Source organism: Myotis davidii, unplaced genomic scaffold (genome assembly GCF_000327345.1).
Source record: "Myotis davidii unplaced genomic scaffold, ASM32734v1 scaffold38, whole genome shotgun sequence".
Taxonomy (NCBI): Eukaryota; Metazoa; Chordata; class Mammalia; order Chiroptera; family Vespertilionidae; genus Myotis; species Myotis davidii.
In genome coordinates, this window is record NW_006291383.1 from 632,298 (window position 1) to 652,524 (window position 20,227).

The following is a 20,227-nucleotide window of genomic DNA, read 5'->3' on the forward strand; positions in this document are numbered from 1 at the left end:
GCCAAAAGAGGTCTTAGACTTTGTAAGGAAGCTAAATCAAAAAACAAACCCCAAATCTAAAACTTTCTGTCCACAAATAATATTAAATATAATATCTAGGACCCTTTATAACAGCAGTTCTCAACCTGTGGGTTGCAACCCCTTTGGGGGTTGAACAACCCTTTCACAGGGGTCGCCTAAGACCATCGGAAAACACATATATAATTACATATTGTTTTTGTGATTAATCACTATGCTTTAATTATGTTCAGTTTGTAACAATGAAAATACATCCTGCATCTCAGATATTTACATGACGATTCATAACAGTAGCAAAATTACAGTTATGAAGTAGCAACGAAAATAACTTTATGGTTGGGGGTCACCACAACAGGAGGAGCTGTATCAAAGGGCCGCGGCAGTAGGAAGGTTGAGAACCACCGCTTTATAAGAATACAACAATGTCCATCAGACAGTTCCTGGGGGTAGAGAACCCACCCTCAGCCTGGTCCTTACTGCCCTTTAGCTCTACTGGACAAAGAGGTTTGTACTGCGCTGGAGGCACCGGGAGAAGAGGAGGCCGTGGCTAGCAAGGTGGAGAGTGTGCCCTGCAGCAGAGGCGGGTGCCCCCTGGGAGGCCCTGGGCTGGGCTGTCCCTGAGAACAGCTGTCTCTTCAGGCGGGCATCCCTTATGCACAATGGATTTTGTTCTCTGAAGCAAAAACCCTTCTTTCCATGGTTTGCTGGTACCTAAATACCCGCTTTATCCCTATTGGCTCAAGCCAAGCTTCACCTTTGGAGTTTGCTAAAATGAAAATACTTCCGGAAGGAGGCATATGTTTAGTGTGATCAGGCATTACATCTTAGTGTGAACGACTGCATGGGGTCTTCCCACTGAGAGAGGCTTTGGTGGAGTGGGTGGGGGGTGGGCAGGAAAGTGCAATGTCTGAAGGGAACGGTGGCTGAGCCAGAAAACCTGGGCTCAAGTCTACACTCTGCAAGGGATCGCCACCCACAGGCTCATCTCGGTTCCCAGAATCCCATAGTGTGCCGTTGAGACGAGCAAGCACTGCCAAGCACAGCATGTACCGGGATGGGGAGCCCCGATACCCAGGAATTGCTTCCTCATGCCAGCGTTTTGGGGCCCTTATTCTGGCTCAGGGGCTTCTCCTGGACTTTGAGGAAGACAAGGGCAAAGGCAGAGGAGTGGTGGGCTCTGGCCCGACCAGGAAGAGACAGAATTTCCTGCAGGTGGTTGCTAAGGCTGATCCCCCCCGAGGATGACGTGTTTCTTGAGGTCAATGTGAACTCTTTAAATTGTCTTGCTGTCATCTCCGCCCAGATCTCCAAGATGCTGAGCAGCGGCCAGCACCCCTGTGCTCAGGCTCGCCCCCCCGCCCAATCCAGGGCTCACCTGCATGCTGCCCCACCCTGAGGCTGAGTGGGCCAGGCTGTCTCCCTCCATGAGATGATTTAGGGAATGAGACCAGCTTGCAGGGTTTTCTGCCAGAATTGGAGGCAGAAAAGTCTGGCCTTACTGGCCCTGCCCCCATCCCTGGCTCCGCCAGTGGTGCCATAGAAGCCATCTGTCGCTGTCCCAAGCTGGGCTGCTAGTGCCCCTCCTCTCTCTCCTGGCTCAGTGACAAGCAGCCCCTCTCTCTCAGACCTGCCACTGGAGAGAGAAGGTAGAGTGGCCAGGGTCCCACAGGGGCAGAGTGAGAAGCCGACCACCCCTCCCTGCGGGCCTCCCAGTTCCCAGGAACGAGACACACCCATGGTCATTGCCATTCCGGTCACTGCAGGGAAGGGAGGGTTGCCCTGGGAGTCACCGAAGGAAGGTGGCAGGTGAGGACAACAGCGCTGGGCACATGCAGAGTGATCCAGGGCAAGCACCCAGACTCTCATGGCCGAGGCCCTACGTTGTCAAATGTTCTCCGTTGTGTGATTCGAGCCTGAGGAGCCCTGAGCACACACAGGCGGAATCTTCACTGTCAACTTGTCCAGCCATTCAGCCCGGACAGGGCCAGGCAGGACTGAAAACTGTTCACTTCCTCGTCCGGGAACTGCAGGCAGAACTCCCGCAGCAGGGTATCTCTTAGAAACTGCCCAAATGTGTAATTTTCTTTTAATAACAGTCACCTATGGGGCGCGGCTACAGGGTTTTGGCCAGGTCCAAGCCTCTGACTAATGAAAGGACAGGGTCCTCTCATTGCCACGTGCAAGTCCCAGCTGGAAGGCAGGGCCCTCCCAGCACAATTATAGCCACTGGCTGTGGTAGTAAGCTTGAACCTATGGTCCGAACACGTGGCCCCACGTGCCTTGTGGTAGAGTTCAGGTGCATGTAGTTGAGTGAGATTGGAACTCACGAGAATGCTGTAAACAACGTGATCACACCCCTACTTTGCCTCGTGGCATCTGCTATAAAGACACGGCTTGTGGGCGCTGGCGTTGTCTCCTCATCAGGGAGCAGTGTCCCACCGAGACCCAGCTTTCATTCTCTTGTCTGTCTTTCCTTAATCGTTCCCCCCCGCCCCCCACTCAGTTTACCTTTGGCCGCAACAGTCACCTTCAGCGGCCAGCCTGTCCCTTTGGGTGGGGTGTGCACGGCCCTTCCAAGCTAACGTGACCGCAAGTTAGCCCTCCCTCAGGGAAGAAAAAGGCTTTCCCAAGCACTGGGGTGCGGGGAGGTGAGCAGAACGCTTTGGGAGAAAACCTGTGCCTCCCCCCCGCCCTCTGGACCCCAAGCTCCTCTCCACGGCTCTGGGCCCTGTCAACAGCGAGCCATGCACTCGAGCTGCAGACCTGCCAGTGATGTGTCCCCTGGACGCGCTGAAAGGCACCCCTGAAGTGGCAAGTTTGTGGAGCACCTGCCTACAATGGGTTAAGTTAGAACAGCCAGTTCAGACTTTAAGACGAAGTCCTTTAGGTGGACACGGAGGAGCTGTGTCCCACTCTGGGCTCTGCCAGTGAGGGGCTTGGGCAAGGCTGAGTCTCAAGGGCCGTCTCTGACCTTCCCCCTGACACCCTGAGCGCTGGGGAGGCCTTGTCCTGAGAAGGCCCAGCCGAGTGAGGTGGCACTCCACCTCCAGGCAAGGGGAGGAGCTCCCCACGCATCCTGCCAGCAGTTTATCCTCACCTGGGACTTGCAGCCCAGTGGGGAACATGGCCAGGACCAACGTGGGGGAGAGGACAGGGCACTGCAGAGGGGCTGGGTTGGGAGGGACAGAGCGACTGGGGCTGACTTACCTCTCCCCCAGTCTAGTCTGAGGTCAGCCTTACAAAGGAAGGGGGGGTCTTCAGTCTCACCCCCGAGTCCCCACCAGTGGGCAGCCCCCAGACCATGACAGGGTCTGCAATGCATGTTTGAAGGAGTCTGTGTTGGGTCTGAAGTCAATTCCCGATTCATGTGTTTTCCTGTCCAACTCAAGTCCTACAAACACTTGCTTCGAGATCCCACAGCCCGAGCTCTCTGGAAATGCATGCTTTTGAGAAGGTTCTCTGGCAGGCGAGAGGGCACCAAAGGGCACTTTTATAAGGGGCTTTAAAATTTCCGAAGTGCCTACATCACTCTTGGACTCCAGAAAAGGCCAAGAGCTGGTGGACCTAGCAACTGTGTTCTGAGGTATAATCTATTCCTCTACTCTTTTTACTTCGCGTTGTGTTTTTCTCTAAGGAGGAGCATAAAAAAGTTCAGAGCAGTTCTGTCCACTGGCCAGTCCCTTGTGTTTGTGTGAGGCTGGATGAGGCAGCAAGGGCTCAGAATCTGACACCTGTCCAGTGAGATACCACGCCCGCTAACCCGCTGAGAAACATGTCACAAGAAACCAAGGATGGAGTTATGTCCTGCTTGGATGTTACCTCCTGGCAGTCTCTGCGGGGATTAGGTGAGGGCCATCGTGAGGATGCTTAGTCCTAAAGAAAAAAGGAAACATTTTGAGGAATCTGCGAATTTTAACCGAGGATAGAGAAGAGATCTGGGTTCTGATAGCCTTTCTTCCGAGACCCACTTTGGGTTTCGTGACTGAGTCTCGTTAAGTCACATAAATTGAGCACTGGTTGGACAAAGACCAGAACTGTCTTTGCAGGGATGGACTGGCATGGATTATAGAGTGTTAGATAGTCATCAATTCTCAAGTTTAATAAAATGACAGATGGATCAGATCAGATGTGCATCTCATTAAGCTGAAGCCAGGAGTTTTGGGCAGAGTTTAGTGATGTTTCTAAAGAAAGGACAGCTAGCACAGTAGGTAGGTGATCGAGAATTGTTTCTAAAGGTGTGGAATCTTAGGGAGATTAAGGAAATGAACTTGCTCTGAATCTGCAGGCATTTAACCTGCGGCAGCCCGACGATACATTCACGAAGAAGCTTTAAACAGATAAGCCATCATACTGGATGTAGAAATGTTCCAGCTTCCATAATTCTTTATTAAATATTTGACAAGTTGCATCACTTCTTTACAATGACTTCACTTTGTCACATGACTGTTTTGCTGTCAGGAAAACAATCTACAAGTTCTCATTCAATTGCTCGAGTAAAATGAAAAGCCCGAAGGGTTCTGTTCTTAAACAAAAGTTTTCCTGTGTGTATCAAATGCAACCATATTCGAAAGCTACTTTGATTGTGAAAATGAGCACTGTCCGTAAGTTGTCTTAAAAAATGTCGAAGTAGTTTGGTATTTAATCACTGTATCAAATAGTACTTGGCTTTTTCAGGTGGTGGGTTTATCAGACAAAGTTATGAAACACTGAGAATTCATTTGGAATGCTTGAAACTCTTTTCACCTTCAATGTCACTGTGTTTTTTTCATGTTTCATTTGATAATCGATCCTGAATAAATGACAGCATATTAACATCATCTTGGGGGGGTTCTCTCTGGCTCCGAGGGTCAGAATTCTCAGGGTACAGCTTGGAGAAAACCAGAAGGAACTAAGCTCTCACTCCCTTTCAAAACCAGACTGCTCAAGAAAGGTGTAAAAATGCTATACAAATATATACATTTATATTTGGACAGCATATGTACGCATATTTGTATATAAATATTTTACATACATAGTAGAGAAAGAACAAAGTTACGCAGAACTATTACATGAACGAAACCGTGACAATCTAGGTGAAATCAGTCTCAGTAGGAGCTGCAAACTGGCTTCTATGGGAACACAGATGTCTGAAGACACAGGGTCACGGTCACGAGAAAGGCTGGCGATGCACAGGTACAAGGCTGAGAATGCAATTCACAGAGGTCTGTGGCCAATGTCGTTGGAGTCCTATTGTGACTCCTTACAAACAGACTAACCAACAGAAAGACATGCATTTTAAACATGCATTGCCGCGCGTTACATCTTTAAAGATGGAGAGATGTCTGATGAGAGGTTTTCTTGGAAAAGTTCACACAGAAAGTTCTCCTTTTTATAAAACATTATACAGCTCACGTCCTAATGCTACGGCATTTTCTGACACACTGAAAACTCTCGTGTGTGTGTGTGTGTGTGTGTGTGTGTGTGTGTGTGTACGTATGCAAGGGTATATACACTGTTCATTAAGGCTTAGATAAATTAAAAAAAAAAGTGGTCCAAAGTATATCACATTTTCTTCCCAGTTTTAAAATCTAAAGTACAAAGTGAAGTTTGTAAGGATTTTTAAAAACACTTCTCAGACCTGAAATTGGCAGTTTTGACTTATCAGGATGTATCCCAAAGCCTGGATGCCAGAGAGGTAGTGATCTCCTGGGGTCAGGAAGGGAGCAGACCAGGCAGTTACCCTGCACAGTAGCACCCCCTATTGGCAAGGCGGAAAACGACACCGGACTGCACGTCCCTCCCCTCCCTGTCAGTACAGGGGTGCAGACTCTGGGTGAGGAGGAAAGAGGCAAAGAAAGGACAGCTAGCACAGTAGGCAGGAGATCGAGAATTGTTTAACCCAGGCTCATTTTCTAGGTTTTAAAATTTCAGAGCTGAGAGATAAGACTTAGGAAAATACTAGTCAAGTGTTCAGCAATTAGCAACTGTTAGAACAATTAGTAGTTTGTTGCATATGAACTTGGCTTTTAAGGGAGCCAATTTGGACCTGGCAAGATCAAACAACAATAGTACATGCTGTCTATTTTTATCTTAACAATGTGAGATGGAGAAAGTGTTTCAAATGTTTTGCAAACCACTTTTCAGAAGGCGGGAGGAATAATCCGTGTCAGGTCTCTTGATAGTATTGGTCACCTGACCCTTAGGTAATGCCTGATGTTAGCTACCAGGGGGCATTCAAAGAAGCATCTCACACTGTGACCTGGCAGAGGCCTGGCTACAGGAAGGTAAATAATGGAAATGTTTGGGGAGCTAGAGAGAAGAGCGCTGAAGGGGAACACAACTTCCAAATAGACAAAGGCTAGTTGTTTCCTTTTCCCCAGGCAGCATAGCCCCTGAAGCTAATCCCACTGGCAGGAGAAATAGCCAGAACAGACGGTTGTGAAAACTGATGTTCAAAGACCTTCAACATGTAGTATGTAAACGCGGGAACTTACCTCCTAAACTCAAGGCAAACCGGCCTATGATAACCATGCCTTCTTCTAGGAACTAAAACACACACACGTGGATTCAAGTGGTTTCTAAGGAAACAGAGGCTCCCTGGACTCCGGAGCAGGGTCACTGCTGGGGACACCTAGAAAGGGTGACGCAGGCTGCTGACCAGAGCGGTGGAGGCCCATGGAATGACCCATCCTTCTGCTCCTCACCTGACATGCTTTCTTTACTGCCTGCTGTCATTACGTCCCAAAGATGACGCAGAGTGGTCAAGATTTAGAGGAAACAAGGGATATGACTACTTTCAACAGAGTGAAACACGAATTGTTGAGAACTAGGAAACCTTATTTGGATTACAAACAAGCAAAAATGAATCTCAAACCCAGCACTATTGAGCTGTTATTGAAATCAGATATTAAGGAATAGATGAACTGAACTGTCATTCACAATCACTGCTATTGAAATATTTATAGGGGCAACATGTGGATAATTCTCATCTGTTCCTGGTATACAGATTATCTTAGAGTGATTTTTTTCTTTCAGATTTTTAAGACTTTGTCTAATTTGCATTTAACAAATACTCTGATTTTGAATATATAATTTAAAAGTGATAGAAGACCCCCAGTCTTTATGCCAGAATTGCTGGATTTCTTCCCCTCCAGTCACATGATCACTCTCAGAACCCACCCAGCACACTGCTCACCCAGGCTCTGGCACAAGTCTGACAAAGAAAGCTGACCCTGGAACGAGGAGGGACTGTTCGAACGGGTTTTGCCACTGAGACATTTGTTGGGGGCGGGGGGAGATTCCACCAACAGATAAAAATACCGAGCAACACTGGTTTTTTCTCCCTAATTACTCAGGATCTACGTTTTCTGGTCACTATTAGGTACTTTAAAGTCAATACGCAAAGGGAGCCAGTCCTCAGCTGGGCCAAAACCCACCTTCTTTAGACACCGTGGACTTTAGCTCATTTACAACCACAAACACACAGCTTCTCACAAGCCACAAAACAGAATTTCTTCCACCAAAAGGTCCTTCTTGCATAACAAACAGAGGCCCTAAAGCCACCATTTTTGTCTTATTTATGACTGGCGAGAGATCAGATCTCTAGTGTTCCCTGGTAACCACCGCAGGGTCTAAGACAACACAGAGTAAGAAGCCAGCAGGGCTAAACTCCCACACTGCCTCGGGTGATCTCTCAAAACAGAATTCTGCACTAGGAATTACAGCAGCAAAGGATCACACTGTGCACACATCCTCCACCCTGCCTCCCAACCAGCTCGACAGCCTGGCCGCAGAGGGGCAAGTCCTCCTGCTCCCTTTCATCTGGCACATGACAGACACAGGCAGCCCACAGCACAGAAGCAGCATGCAACACGCCACAGGGAACAAAGCTGGTTCAACCGCGTGCGTATTAAACTCATCTCTGAGCAGAAATCAAAAAATGATCGGCGAGGACAGGTCTGTCAGCTTAGCTTCACAGCCAGGTTCTATACGCCAGCAGCCAGATTCACTGTTGACAGGTATGGCACCAGAAAGATGTGTGCAGTGAGAGAAATAATCATCAGATTTAATGTCCACAAGAAACAAAACACAAACCAAACCAGGTATGACCTCCACATAGTACATAAAGTGCCTTCGGAATTGGTGCAGTTAGAACAACTGTGATCTAGGAATTATCAGCAAACGCATACAACAGGAGACTAGACAGAGCTGGTTTCCAGTTTCAGATCAGGCAGTGCCGAGTTTCATTCAAATAAATGTCTCTACCCCGAACAGCAAAGAGGGAAATATAATAAAAGATAAAGTACAGCATCAGAAAGGGTTAAGTAATTTCTCCTATAAGAAATGACCGCCCAACCCCGTCTCAAATGTGTTAGAACACGTGTGAGTACTTTAGGGAATAATGGTGTGATTCCTTCCAGTCAACACAAAATTTGTCATGCTATGGTACAATTCTCCCAGCCTGTAGCGATTATGCTAAATTTGTACAAAAAAATCTAATATCCACTTTGTTTTCATTTTGAGTATGGAAAAAATTATCATTATGCCTAATGTTATACTTTAAATGCTCTCAAAGTACTTGTCTGTAAGAACGATTTGGACATAAACCAATCTTCCAGTTCGAATAAAGTCGAGTGCAGGGGTGTCAAAGTACTTCAAAAGCAAAAATGTCACAGACATTAAACCTGGCATCAAAGTCAAATACAAAAAAAATATATGCTCACTTTTCCAAGTACATGAGACATCTTTAATTGTAATGAAATGAAATCGGAAAATCGGTCTAAATCATTTTCAAACAGTAAACATGAGTTGTAATACTATACCTGTAGAGTGATTACTTCCATTCATTGTCATTATAAAGTATGCAAAATATTTATTAAGGGCTTTGCCTATAGAGGCACAACATAAATAGAATTAAGTCCTCCTGAAATGTAATTAGTGTACACATCAACCAGTTGATAATTCACGGTGGAAAATGCAGAAACGGGACCTGGGACTGGGTTCCCACGTCTGGACTTGGGCAAGTCACGGGCGAAGGCTCTGCTCCAGGAGCCATGCTGTGCAATGCTCCCTGCCATCCATCGTCTCTGCAAAGTCCGTTAGGCAAACGCAAAAGTGCAAGCAGGACTTGCTGGACGAACCACCACCCGAGGCAGGGGAGCTTAATCCACTCCCTCAAATCCTTGAGCGTTTTCCACAGCCATGAGAAGTTTCTCTCGTAAATCTTCGAAGGTTTCGTATGGAGGTAAGTCAAGGCGGTTAAAGCTGCAACAGCAACAAAAGTGTAGGTGAAAAGCCATCCTCAGTATCCTTCAGTTGTAGCAGCATTTCCTAGATTTGGCTCAGGGGCATTTGGTGTTGGAGCAAGAGTATGCCAATGTCTTAAGTGAATTCTGGTGATCAGAATATAAATGCTAGCGAGGAGACTGTCCACACCCAATAGGCTATATAACCTGCCGAGGAGAGAAAAGACTTTTCTAATAGTCCACGAAACCTCTCTACTCCGGTTCCATAGGAGACACTGACATACACTCTAAGATTTCAAAACCCTATAAACACAGAAGGTTTTATGCATTAGGAGTTCTGGATGCATGGAGCCGTGTCATTCCCAAATGCGCTCACTTCGACATCAGGCCCTGAGCCAACTGCTTGGTTTCACAGGTCTTGGTTTTCATCACAGGATAGTGACTTCTCTGTTCTGCAGATGAGGGTCCTGACGCACAGAGCGGTCACATCACTGTGCCCGAACTCTCGCCCCTGGCAGTGCGGCAGACTCAAGACCAGCACCAGGCTGCCTGGGCTACAGAACCAAAGCTAAGCTGCCTCCACCAATTAACATCAGGCAAGCAATAGACACGTGAAGTGAAAAGCTGTATTTATAAAAAGCCCTGATTTACCCTGAGGTTTCGTTTGGGGTGTACAAATCCCCCTGCTGGTGGCAAGGCACACTTGTCTAAGAGACCAAGTTCAAAGTCTGGCTCAGCCACTTGCCAGATGTGTGACCTGGGCGGGCCACCATCCTCTCTTGAGTCTGTCTGCTCTTTGGCGAAATGGAGGAAATGCTTGCAGGGTGCTGGAAGGGTCAAAACCGAGCATATGTAAGTGCCCTGGCACACAGCAAGTGCCCAGAGATAGTGAGCATTGTGATCATTCGCTCACCATTCACTGAGTGCCCACATGGGACATGAGGAGTGAGAGCCCCAGTCACAGGATTCATGCCTTGGGGGATGGACTGCTGACGTGTACCTGTCATGAAAATGGCCACCCACCCGTGCCACAGATAATGATGGTTACTCTGTGCAGTCAGCACTGCTAAATACTTTTCATTTATGACTTCAGTGAATCGTAGTAATTACCCTAAAAGGTCGGTCTTGCTTCATCCCTAGTTGAGGCACAGAGAGGTTAGGTAACTTACTCAAGGTCATACAGTAAGCATTAGAGCTGGGATTCATACCTATGTTGACTCCAAAGCTCAGTTCTAACCACTGTTTGTGCTGTCTCAGTGTATAAGACTGCTCCCTCCTGGCAATGACATATGATTCCAAGTTTGAAAAGCTAATGATTATCAGCAGCGGTAAAAAAACACGTGTCCACAGTAGTTCCTTTACCAACCCCTGAAGTGTTTAATAAGACACACTAAGCTCTTGGATTTTTTAACAGTCCCTAAACATTGTAAGACATAGCAGAGAATACCACTGCTTCTCAGAGTGGAGTTCTCAGAAACCCAGGAATCCTAAAACAGTAAATCTAAAAGAAGTTTTTAATTTTGGTTTTCATTCTGATGACAACCTCGAGTATTATTTTACGTTATAAAGACAGAACTCCATGCCTGCGGACCCCACTTAAAAGAGCTGATCACAGAAGGCAGCTTTAGTATTAATTTAAGTTGGTATTTCCATTGAGGGCCTGCATTCCTTAGGGATCTGGAAATGCATTCTTGAAGGTCTGTGATCACTGTTTCCCCTCTAATATGACCCACTTCTTAGAACTGCAGTGACGATTATCGGTGGATACACACGAAGCGCTGAGGACAATGCCGGGAACACACTAAGTGCTTAATGAGTGTAGTTACCATTACCACCGAGGTCAGGGGGCCGGGGGCAGTCTAACTAACCATAGACTTCCCTATCCTCCGTGGGCTTCAGTGTCTTCGTGGGTAAGAGGGCCGAAGGGGATTGTTTTTAGAGCTGACAACAAAGAGCAGGTATTCTTAGTAAAGTGTAATGTGTGACCTTTGACAGGGCAATGAAATGAAGCCCTTTAAATATCGGACACCCAATAATTACATCTGAGAGAGTGATGGAAAGTGCTAGAAAGAACCAGACCTACCAGCCCTTGCTCTCCTGGTAAATCAGGTTTGCATTTTGAAGCTTAATTGTGTGTTTTATAGGAAACATGGAAGACATTAAACATACATATGGCTAAATCAGACTGTATAAGGAACTCTTGCTGTGAGGCAGCCAGCAAAGCTGGTTTCCTGGGTGACAGTCAGGTCCAGGTGAGGTTGGGAGACAGCCACGTACACAGAGAACAGAGTCCCACCCTGCCAGCCAGTGTGGCTGCAATTAGCACTCCCCTGGGCCAGGCCCAGTTGTTCTGGGGAGAAGACCATCATTAGGAAGCCAGTCAAGGCATGTACCTGGGTTGCAGGTTTGACCTCCTCCCGCCTCCCCGACTCCCTTCATTCTCTCTAAATATCAATGAAAAAAAAAAAAATCCTTACTCCTTGGGTGAGAATACGGCTTGTTGACATGGGTACATTTTTGTCACTTACCATGTGTGAGCTCTGGGCAGTTTGTCAGGACTCCCCCATTGCTCTATTGTAAACAGTTGAGGACCATTGGAACCTAGACAAAAAGAGAAAAGGAAAGTGAATGCTAGCAGTGCACTAGGGAAGTATGTGACTAAGAAAGAGAGGGTGAGCCCAGACACTCTCTAGGACTGCAGCGTAATGTTTACTATTTAGCTGCAGGAAGCAATAGGTTTGCACAACCTCACAGCACATGCTCTGTGTCACCTTCAGATGGAACTAAGCTGAAGAGACATCACAACAATGAAAGTGCGGGCTGCTACTGCCTTTCAGCCGAGCCTTGGGAGTTTAAATTTAAAACTACATTTTGGGGAAAAAGGAAACATAACCTTTAATACGCAGAGCAGAAACTGTTACTTTTTTAATCTATAGTAAGCACTGTGGAATCCTGCTTCCTGGAGGTGAGGTGTCCTGTCAACATTCAGTTTACAGCCATGTGGATGATTCCGCAGTATCTAGTTTTTAAAGATAGACCAAAAGACAAAATAAACAAACAAAAAATACAAATAGTCTCCTGCTCACCATAAAGTTCAGCAAATCCATTCATAGGTACTCGGGACGTCCCCGTGACAAACTGCAGCAACCGGATACGCTTCTCAGCGTCCATCAGCAGCACAGCCTGGAAACAGAGGCAGAAGGTCACTCTATCCCCACGTGACAGTTGGCACACCTTACTTCTACGGCAATGTAAGACCTAGGTGGCTGACTGAAAACGGTCCTTTTATTCTTAATGGCCATCACAACGCTGGCCTCTCTACTTTAGAGAGCAAGAGATCACAGTGTCTCCTCTTCTGCAATGAGTCAAAATAAGAGATATAAAAAGCAAAGTCTTTTTGATGGCACCAAGCTCAGATTCTGTTGTGTGAGGCCTGCCAGTTCCCTGAAAGCCAATGATAATATACAGAATTTGAGACGTGTCGACACTGAGGGAACCCAGTTTATAAGGTGGGATTTCAGACTGTAGACAGATTTTTGAAAGATGACACTTAAAAAAGAAAAACAGAGCAAGGATAGGCCTCTGAAATAATCTGTGTATCTTACATAATTGGGTTATTACAAGAATTGAGTTGGTAATGTTTCTTGAACTGTTGTAAAAAAACAAAAAAAAAATCCAAAATCAAAACTAAACGAGACTTGGACTAGGGTAGGGTTTGAAGAATCTACTTTTTTCTTTTTATCTCTATTTCTGCTGGCACTTGAAATATTAAAATTAGTGATTTAGATATTAAAACAAGTGATATGATTTCTTATCTTTGTAAAGCCAAAAAATCATTTTTTTTTCTGTAACTGGTTTTTTTAAAGTCACTTGACCATCTCTCCCTTGGACCTACTCATTCCCACTTCTCTCCTAAGCTAAACAGAATGCAAACATTAGCCCTAAGATACTAAATAAAATTTCATTTGTAGCCTGAAAGATATAAAAGATCAAAATGTGTGTTGAAAAGAACAAAACTAAAAAATTGGGAAAATGATTTTTTAACCGAAAATAGTATCTTGGAAAAGCCAGCTTCCAAAGCAGGTTTTTGCCCAGAGGCCTCCCATTCTTATTCACACATTGGAGGACTCCTGCAACTCTTGAATCCAATTACCTCCTTTTCAGAATCATCTACTTAATGGGTTCCTCAAACAGAAGCCACTTGAATCTGGGGGTTAAGGAAGGGCAGAGTGCTGCGGTAAGGATCAAGGACAGCTTTCCCTGGAGTTACACAAGGGCTGCTTCTAGCTCAGGTTTGCCTCTTCTCTCCGCCAGGAGCCCATGTACTGACAGAGCCCCAACTTGTGCAGCTAAACTAAAGCAAGACCGTGGGGAGGACAGCAGAGCCCTCAGGCCTGACCCAGGTGGAGGAGCTGAGTGTGGGCCCAGGAGGCCCTGGCCTTACCTTCCAGAACCACTGAATGACAGGGTGGTTTGGGCAGTAGCCGTTCTTGTAGATAGTATGTTGTCTCCAGTCATTCACGTCCACATCGCCGAGGCCACACATCAGCAACTAGGAAAGAGAGAGCAGAATTGTAAATGGGGCACAACGTGAATCACACTCGGAGAGGTGGCCTTCCTCAGGGCCAGCATGCCGACCTGAGTTCACAGAAACAAATGCAGGGAATGTGTTCCACATTTTACCTGCCACCGCAGACCAGAGACAGCGTTGGTAACAAGGGGCCCAAGTCTAATGCCCGAAGAGACCACACTTCCTGATGGAAATGGAAATTCCAGATTGAGCATCTTTCCTCCCTCCCTCTCTAATCTGAGCACAGCGCTCATAGATTTTCTTATGCTCCACTTATATCTCATTACCCTAGCTGTTCCCCCTTCTGAGAGGTTATTTGTCTCAATATTTGACACTACCTCCCCACCCACAAAAGAATTTGTGTGTTATGACAGCAAGACCTCATCTTGTCCCAATCTATCCCAGGGAAGGGCAAATTACCCATCTGCCCAGTGACCCCAAAGCTTGTTCTATGGAGGCAGACCTATTCTAATGTGGTGACCGGCTCACTGACTTAGCAGCTAGCCTCAAGTCTGCTTTTTTTAACATCTAACCCTCCAGTAGGGACGGTTTCCTGTGGACAAATGAACATGACATTCCTGCAGAGGCACTAAATGAAAGAGAACTGAGCCAGATGCCTGAGAACGGGATGCCTAGGCCTAACTGTGCCGAAACCTTGTTGGGTAAACCTGTGAGGTCACTGACTTCTCCCTGCCTTAGTTTCCCTCACTCCCCGCCCACCTCCCCCTTCCTCAGGCAAATGAAGGGCTTACACTATATGATGTCTATGACATCATCTACTTGAAGTTTCCATTTTAAGATAAAAGCACAAAAAGCCAGTCTACAAGACATGCTTCTCTGGATGTGGTTTGGACAAATGACTAATTGAATCTCATCAACAGCTTCCAAGCAGACACAACCTTCCTCTCAACATCAAAAGAGAGAGTTGTTTGCCTTTAAAAAAAACATATTTATATTGATTTCTGAGAGGAAGAGAGAGGGAGGGAGAGAGAGAAACACCAATGATGAGAATCATTGATTGGCTGCCTCCTGCACACCCCCACTGGGAATCTAGCCTGCAACTTGGGCATGTGCCCTGACCAGGTACTGAACCGTGACCTCCTGGTTCATAGGTGGACATTCAACCACTGAGCCACACTGGCTGGGCTCCTTTGCTTTATAAATTGATAGTTCTCATCTACCTCAACACAAAGAAGCTGAAACAATTGAATATCAAACTACCTGTTGTTGACTTCTGACGTTTCTCCTCCCTTAACACAGACCACTTCAAGTTCACTGACAGGGTGGGTGGGTGAAGGGGGTGCAGCTGGGCCTTGGGAGAATGGTGCTGCTACCCCAACTGGTGCTGCAACCCTGGCTCTACTAGAAGCAGTTTTCCTCACCTGGGGCAGTGGGCCATGCACCCAACCAGCTCAGGGGGCCTCTGCTTGTCCAGCCTGTCCCAGAACTGCCCTCTCCTGGACAAGGAATCTGCAGGTGACGACTCCTGCTGTTTCCTTACTCTCTGACTGGCAAACAAGCCCCTTACGAGACCCGTAGTACATTCACCTGAGCTGACGCCCCAGGACATTATGGATCAGAGAACGTTAAGATATCATTTACGAAGTAATAAGAAACTTAAAAAATCTACTTTACACAAAATGTTTACAATACAAACCTCCAGCTCATTTTCATCAAAAATTTTAATCAAATCGATAGGAAGCAGTTCTGTGAATCCCTGAAAGAAAAAAAAAAATCAACCTAAACACCTTTTTCCATAAAAAAGGTAAATTTTTCAGAAAAAAACAAACTTTCTTGATTATCCAGGAAAAAACACATTCTTTACTAATGATTTATATATCAGCAACAGCATTCATAGTTTCAATTCTAATAAAAACAGCCTAGTCATGATATAAAAATTTTGAAAAAGAATAGAATCTAGAACAGTGATGGCGAACCTATGACACGCATGTCAGAGGTGACACATGAACTCATTTTTTGGGTTGATTTTTCTTTGTTCAATGGGATTTAAATATATAAAACAAATATCAAAAATAAAAATCTTTGTTTTACTATGGTTGCAAATATCAAAAAATTTCTTTATGTGACACAGCACCTAGAGTTAAGTTAGGGTTTTTCAAAATGCTGACACACCGAGCTCAAAAGGTTCACCATCACTGATCTAGAAGGTTCAGATAATTGAGTAGTCTTTGAAGCCCTGTGAAATACCGGTTACTGTAGGCAGGCAGATTCCAGAAGTCAGTTATGAGGCAGTCTTTGAGCCAGCGTGTCCTAAAATACACGTGCTATAGACACGCAAGAGGACAGTTAAGAATCAGGTCCTGACGGCACTAGAATTCAGTGATGGTGAACCTATGACACGTATGTCAGAGATGACACGCGAACTCATTTTTTTGGTTTATTTTTCTTTGTTAAATGGCATTTAAATATATAAAATAAATAAATATGAGTCTTTGTTTTACTATGGTTGCAAATATCAAAAAATTTCTATATGTGACACGGCACCAGAGTTAAGTTAGGGTTTTCCAAAATGCTGTCACGCCGAGTTCAAAAGGCTCACCATCACTGCACTAGATGAAACACACAAGGAGGCAGTGGGCTCGGTACAGGAGAGACCGGGGTGCCCAGCATCCACAGGAAGCCTGCTCTAGCTCACAGATAATGTCACTGCCAAGTCGAGGTGCCATGCCTTGGGCCTTGGTAGGGGCTGGGGTTTTTTTTTTAGAGAGAGATTTGTTGTCCCACGTATTGGTTGGTTCTTATATGTGCCCTGGCCAGAGACCTAACCCCATTGACATATTGGGACGATGCTCTAACCAACTGAGCTACCTGGCCAGGGCGGGGCCAGATTTTTGAAAGTATAGAGCAGTGGTTCTCAACCTTCTGGCCCTTTAAATACAGTTCCTCATGTTGTGACCCAACCATAAAATTATTTTCGTTGCTACTTCATAACTGTAATGTTGCTACTGTTATGAATCATAATGTAAATATCTAATATGCAGGATGGTCTTAGGCGACCCCTGTGAAAGGGTCGTTCGACCGCCAAAGAGGTCGCGACCCACAGGTTGAGAACCGCTGGTATAGAGGAATCAGGTGGGGTGGGGCCCAGGAATGTGCTTCTGGGTTTCTTATATAAAGTATGAAACCTGTTGTTCTCAAGTGTATCTAACTCATACTTATGCCCCCAAGTCCCTGAAGTCTGGGGTTGGGGCTTCTTAATCACCAGGAGCTGGGGTAAATTTCGCATCAGTTCACTGGGAATTTATAATGTACAAGAGGCCGGGTGCATGAAAATTCATGCACTGGGGAGTGGGGGGTCCCCTCAGCCCAGCCTGCCCCCTCTCACAGTCTGGGAGTCCTCACGTGATGTCCTACTGATGGCTTAGGCCTGCTCCCTGCAATCTGGCCTCCCTCTGCAGGAGGTGACCGGGCTAATCAGGGGAAGGTGCTGCCCCTATCGCTGCAGTGGCTGTGAGGCCTGAGCCCAGGGCTGCCTGAGCCCAGGGCCTCACAGACCCCAGGGCTAATGGCTGCAGTGAGCCCTGGGCCTCACAGCCGCTGTGGCTTTGTCTGGATGGATGTCCAGAAGATATCTGCCCTAATTAGCATATTACCCTTTTGTTAGTATAGATAGTTGGGGCTTGTTTCTAGGTTTGCTTTGAGTAACTAATACCCATTATCAAGATTTAAGAAAGCATTTCACTTTGGGTCAAAGCGAAGCATTTTTAAAAACGACGAATCCATCCCCTCCAGGCCTCTCACAAGGGATCCGGGGGCACCACTGACATCAAATCCTTGGATCTGAGAGGTGCCTGCGCCCCATGTCATCCAGTGGAAATTGGCACAAGGTGCTTGGCACTTTGCTTTTAAGATAAAATTCAGCCTAAGAAAATGTGTTTCCACGTGCTGCACAGAAGTGAAGTCTGTGAGGAGCCATGAAGACAGCATGAAGGGAATGGCTTTGCTACTGAGGAGTTTGATATGTTCAGTCTGAGTCCTCAGGCTTTGGGGAACACATCAAGCACTGCCAAAGACAGAGGTGCATTTCCCAGCCTTCCCTTGGGCACCACCCAGAAGTGCAGGCCAGTGGGTCTGGCTTCGTGGGGGCCTACCTCTGGTTCAAGTTTGTAAAAAGTTCTCTTTAAAAACAGGGAACATTAAGACATAAGAAGCAAAGACGAGAGCACTAAACTAACAAAATGAAAGGGTGGCCATGGGGTGGCTGACACTCCTGCCCTGGGGACTGGTCCATGGTGCAGGCTGTGCGGCCCTGACCTTTGGGCCGTGTGTCCCCAGCCTGTGCCCATCATGTGGTGGGTGATCATGCCCACCACACCGCCCTCAGGAGTACCCTCTCTCCAGCTCTGACTACAGACACAGGTGGACAATCCCGGCCGCGCAGCTTACCTCCAAGAAGGCATTCATTTGCTTCTGGACCCTGTTCACAAACCTCCACTGGATGACTAAGCTATGGGAGAGAACGGAACAGTGTTTAAACACCTTTGTCATCACAGTGCTCACGGCTTTCTTCACAGCTTCAATTGAGGCTCATCAGACAAAGGAGAGAAACCCCTACGTGGGCAAAGGAAATCGGGGCTCCAGGGCTGTGGCATGCACTGTTTATTCATTAATTCTTTTAAGAGTAACTAGAGCACATGTGAAAAACCTCAAATTCCACTCAAGAGTTCAAAGGAACAGTTGATTTCTTTTTCTCCAGATTAAGGCTTAGTTTATATATATTGCTTTATAAATGTTACTAAAGGTCATGGAATGTGAATACATATGCATATGTGAAGAACATGCATACACATATAAACTCACGTATATACACGCCCACCTATGTATATATATGTACTTATATTTTTAAAGGGAGTACCAGCACAACATATTTTATCAAATGATATTTCACTCTAATAGACATTGTACCGATTTTCAACAATGACCTACAGTTTATAAGCAAAATGATGTACACTAATACTTTAATACTATAATATAGAGGATTAACGATAAGACCTCTTTATGTAACAAATCCACTGAAACCATCTCCCCCGTGACAATGTCTAGTGACAGCAGAGTTTACTGCCGGGTGAATCAACCTCGGATACCTTCTAAGGTGTTTCGTTGTGAAACAGCACAAGGACCTTGTCATCACTGCTCTCACCTTTGAGGGGGCAGATGGCAACGGCCCTTGAGGACCAGCCCCCCTCACAGCCACTGCTCAGCCCCACTAGGCTTTTCTGTGCTGAGCTGCGGCCAGCAGCCCAAAGGCCTTCCTGCACCAGAGGCTTGCAGATGTCAGGGAGCAAGTGGAGATTTCTATCATCCTTTTCTCAGCTAAGATAGCTGCGACTCTGCCCAACCCCACACCCACCAAATCTGAAACCTCAAGGAATCCACTGCAAGAAATGATGCACAACACATGTCACAATGTCTGAATCCCCAGACTTTCCACCCTAGTCACCTGGGTGGAGTGTTCTAAAATCTATTCAAAGTCTGAACTTTCTGAATGAAGACAGCCTTGCTGGCCAGGGTGCTATCTGCTTGCTGAGATGGTCCAAGTTCAGGCCACCTGACATACTGTTCAATGTAATAAAAAATTGTAAATGTGCATATACGTACTCAATATATTCCCTTTTGTTTTCATTTGTAACCATTATTTCAGACCCATTGGGCTTCAGATCCACTTGATATGTCTGTAATTACAAAGACAAAATAATGGTCACCATCATTAAGTTATTCTGTGGGTTATTACTGGGTAATAATGTCTCACTATAAGAGGAAGATAAGCAAAATTGATTCAGAAATATTTTCCAGGAAATAGGCGTTGTGTACAAGAGGATGCTTAACAAGGTTTTTATGTTGTTAAAACACAGTTAAAGATGTTATCATTAAAGGCAAACTATTTTATGGTTGTGAGTTTTCATTATTCTTCAGACATTAGCAACAATGGAGAAGGAATTGTGTTTACAGAAAAGACAGGGTATGTCCATTGAGACTAGAGACCCAAGTTCTAATGTATCTTATTTGTTTTGGAAAATTAAATTTTATAGTCATAAAAAAAGATGTGTGGGTTTTTTTTAAACAGGCAAAACTCAGGAACTTAAAGAAGCTTAAGACATGAGGCTGCAGAGAGGGATCTACCCGATCGCAAAGAGCAAAGCAATTGAGGCTGAGCCATGGCCCTTGCCTGCGTGTGGGGCCAGCTAATACCAATGTGTATTGAGCAGTGGCCAGCAGGAGGGGAAGGAGGGCGAAGCCGACTGTTTTACAAACAATATGTGTCTTCTCATAGAAACTTTGGGGAAGCACATGGGTGTACAGTTTATTCTGTCTGGCATACGATGGCTGTGCAAACACACTGAAATTTGTTCATTTGAAACACTCCTAGTCGGTCCCAGAAACCAGCACTCCAGAT

The 20,227-nt window shown here is 45.9% G+C and overlaps 1 protein-coding gene across 15 annotated transcripts in view; it reads right to left on the reverse strand.

The window, feature by feature from the left end:
- Positions 1-4,684: 4,684 nt before the first annotated feature.
- NEDD4L (neural precursor cell expressed, developmentally down-regulated 4-like, E3 ubiquitin protein ligase) overlaps positions 4,685-20,227 on the reverse strand; it is a 231,878-nt gene continuing 216,335 nt past the window's right edge. For all 15 annotated transcript variants that reach the window (XM_006764446.1, XM_006764444.2, XM_006764440.2 and 12 more), the window contains 7 exons: positions 19,432-19,505; positions 18,220-18,280; positions 15,470-15,529; positions 13,687-13,794; positions 12,329-12,425; positions 11,771-11,843; positions 4,685-9,261 (listed from right to left, as the gene is read on the reverse strand). In XM_006764446.1, the coding sequence (XP_006764509.1) occupies positions 9,159-9,261; positions 11,771-11,843; positions 12,329-12,425; positions 13,687-13,794; positions 15,470-15,529; positions 18,220-18,280; positions 19,432-19,505 (576 nt within the window). In that variant the 3' untranslated portion in view covers positions 4,685-9,158. The remainder of the gene's footprint in view (positions 9,262-11,770; positions 11,844-12,328; positions 12,426-13,686; positions 13,795-15,469; positions 15,530-18,219; positions 18,281-19,431; positions 19,506-20,227) is intronic.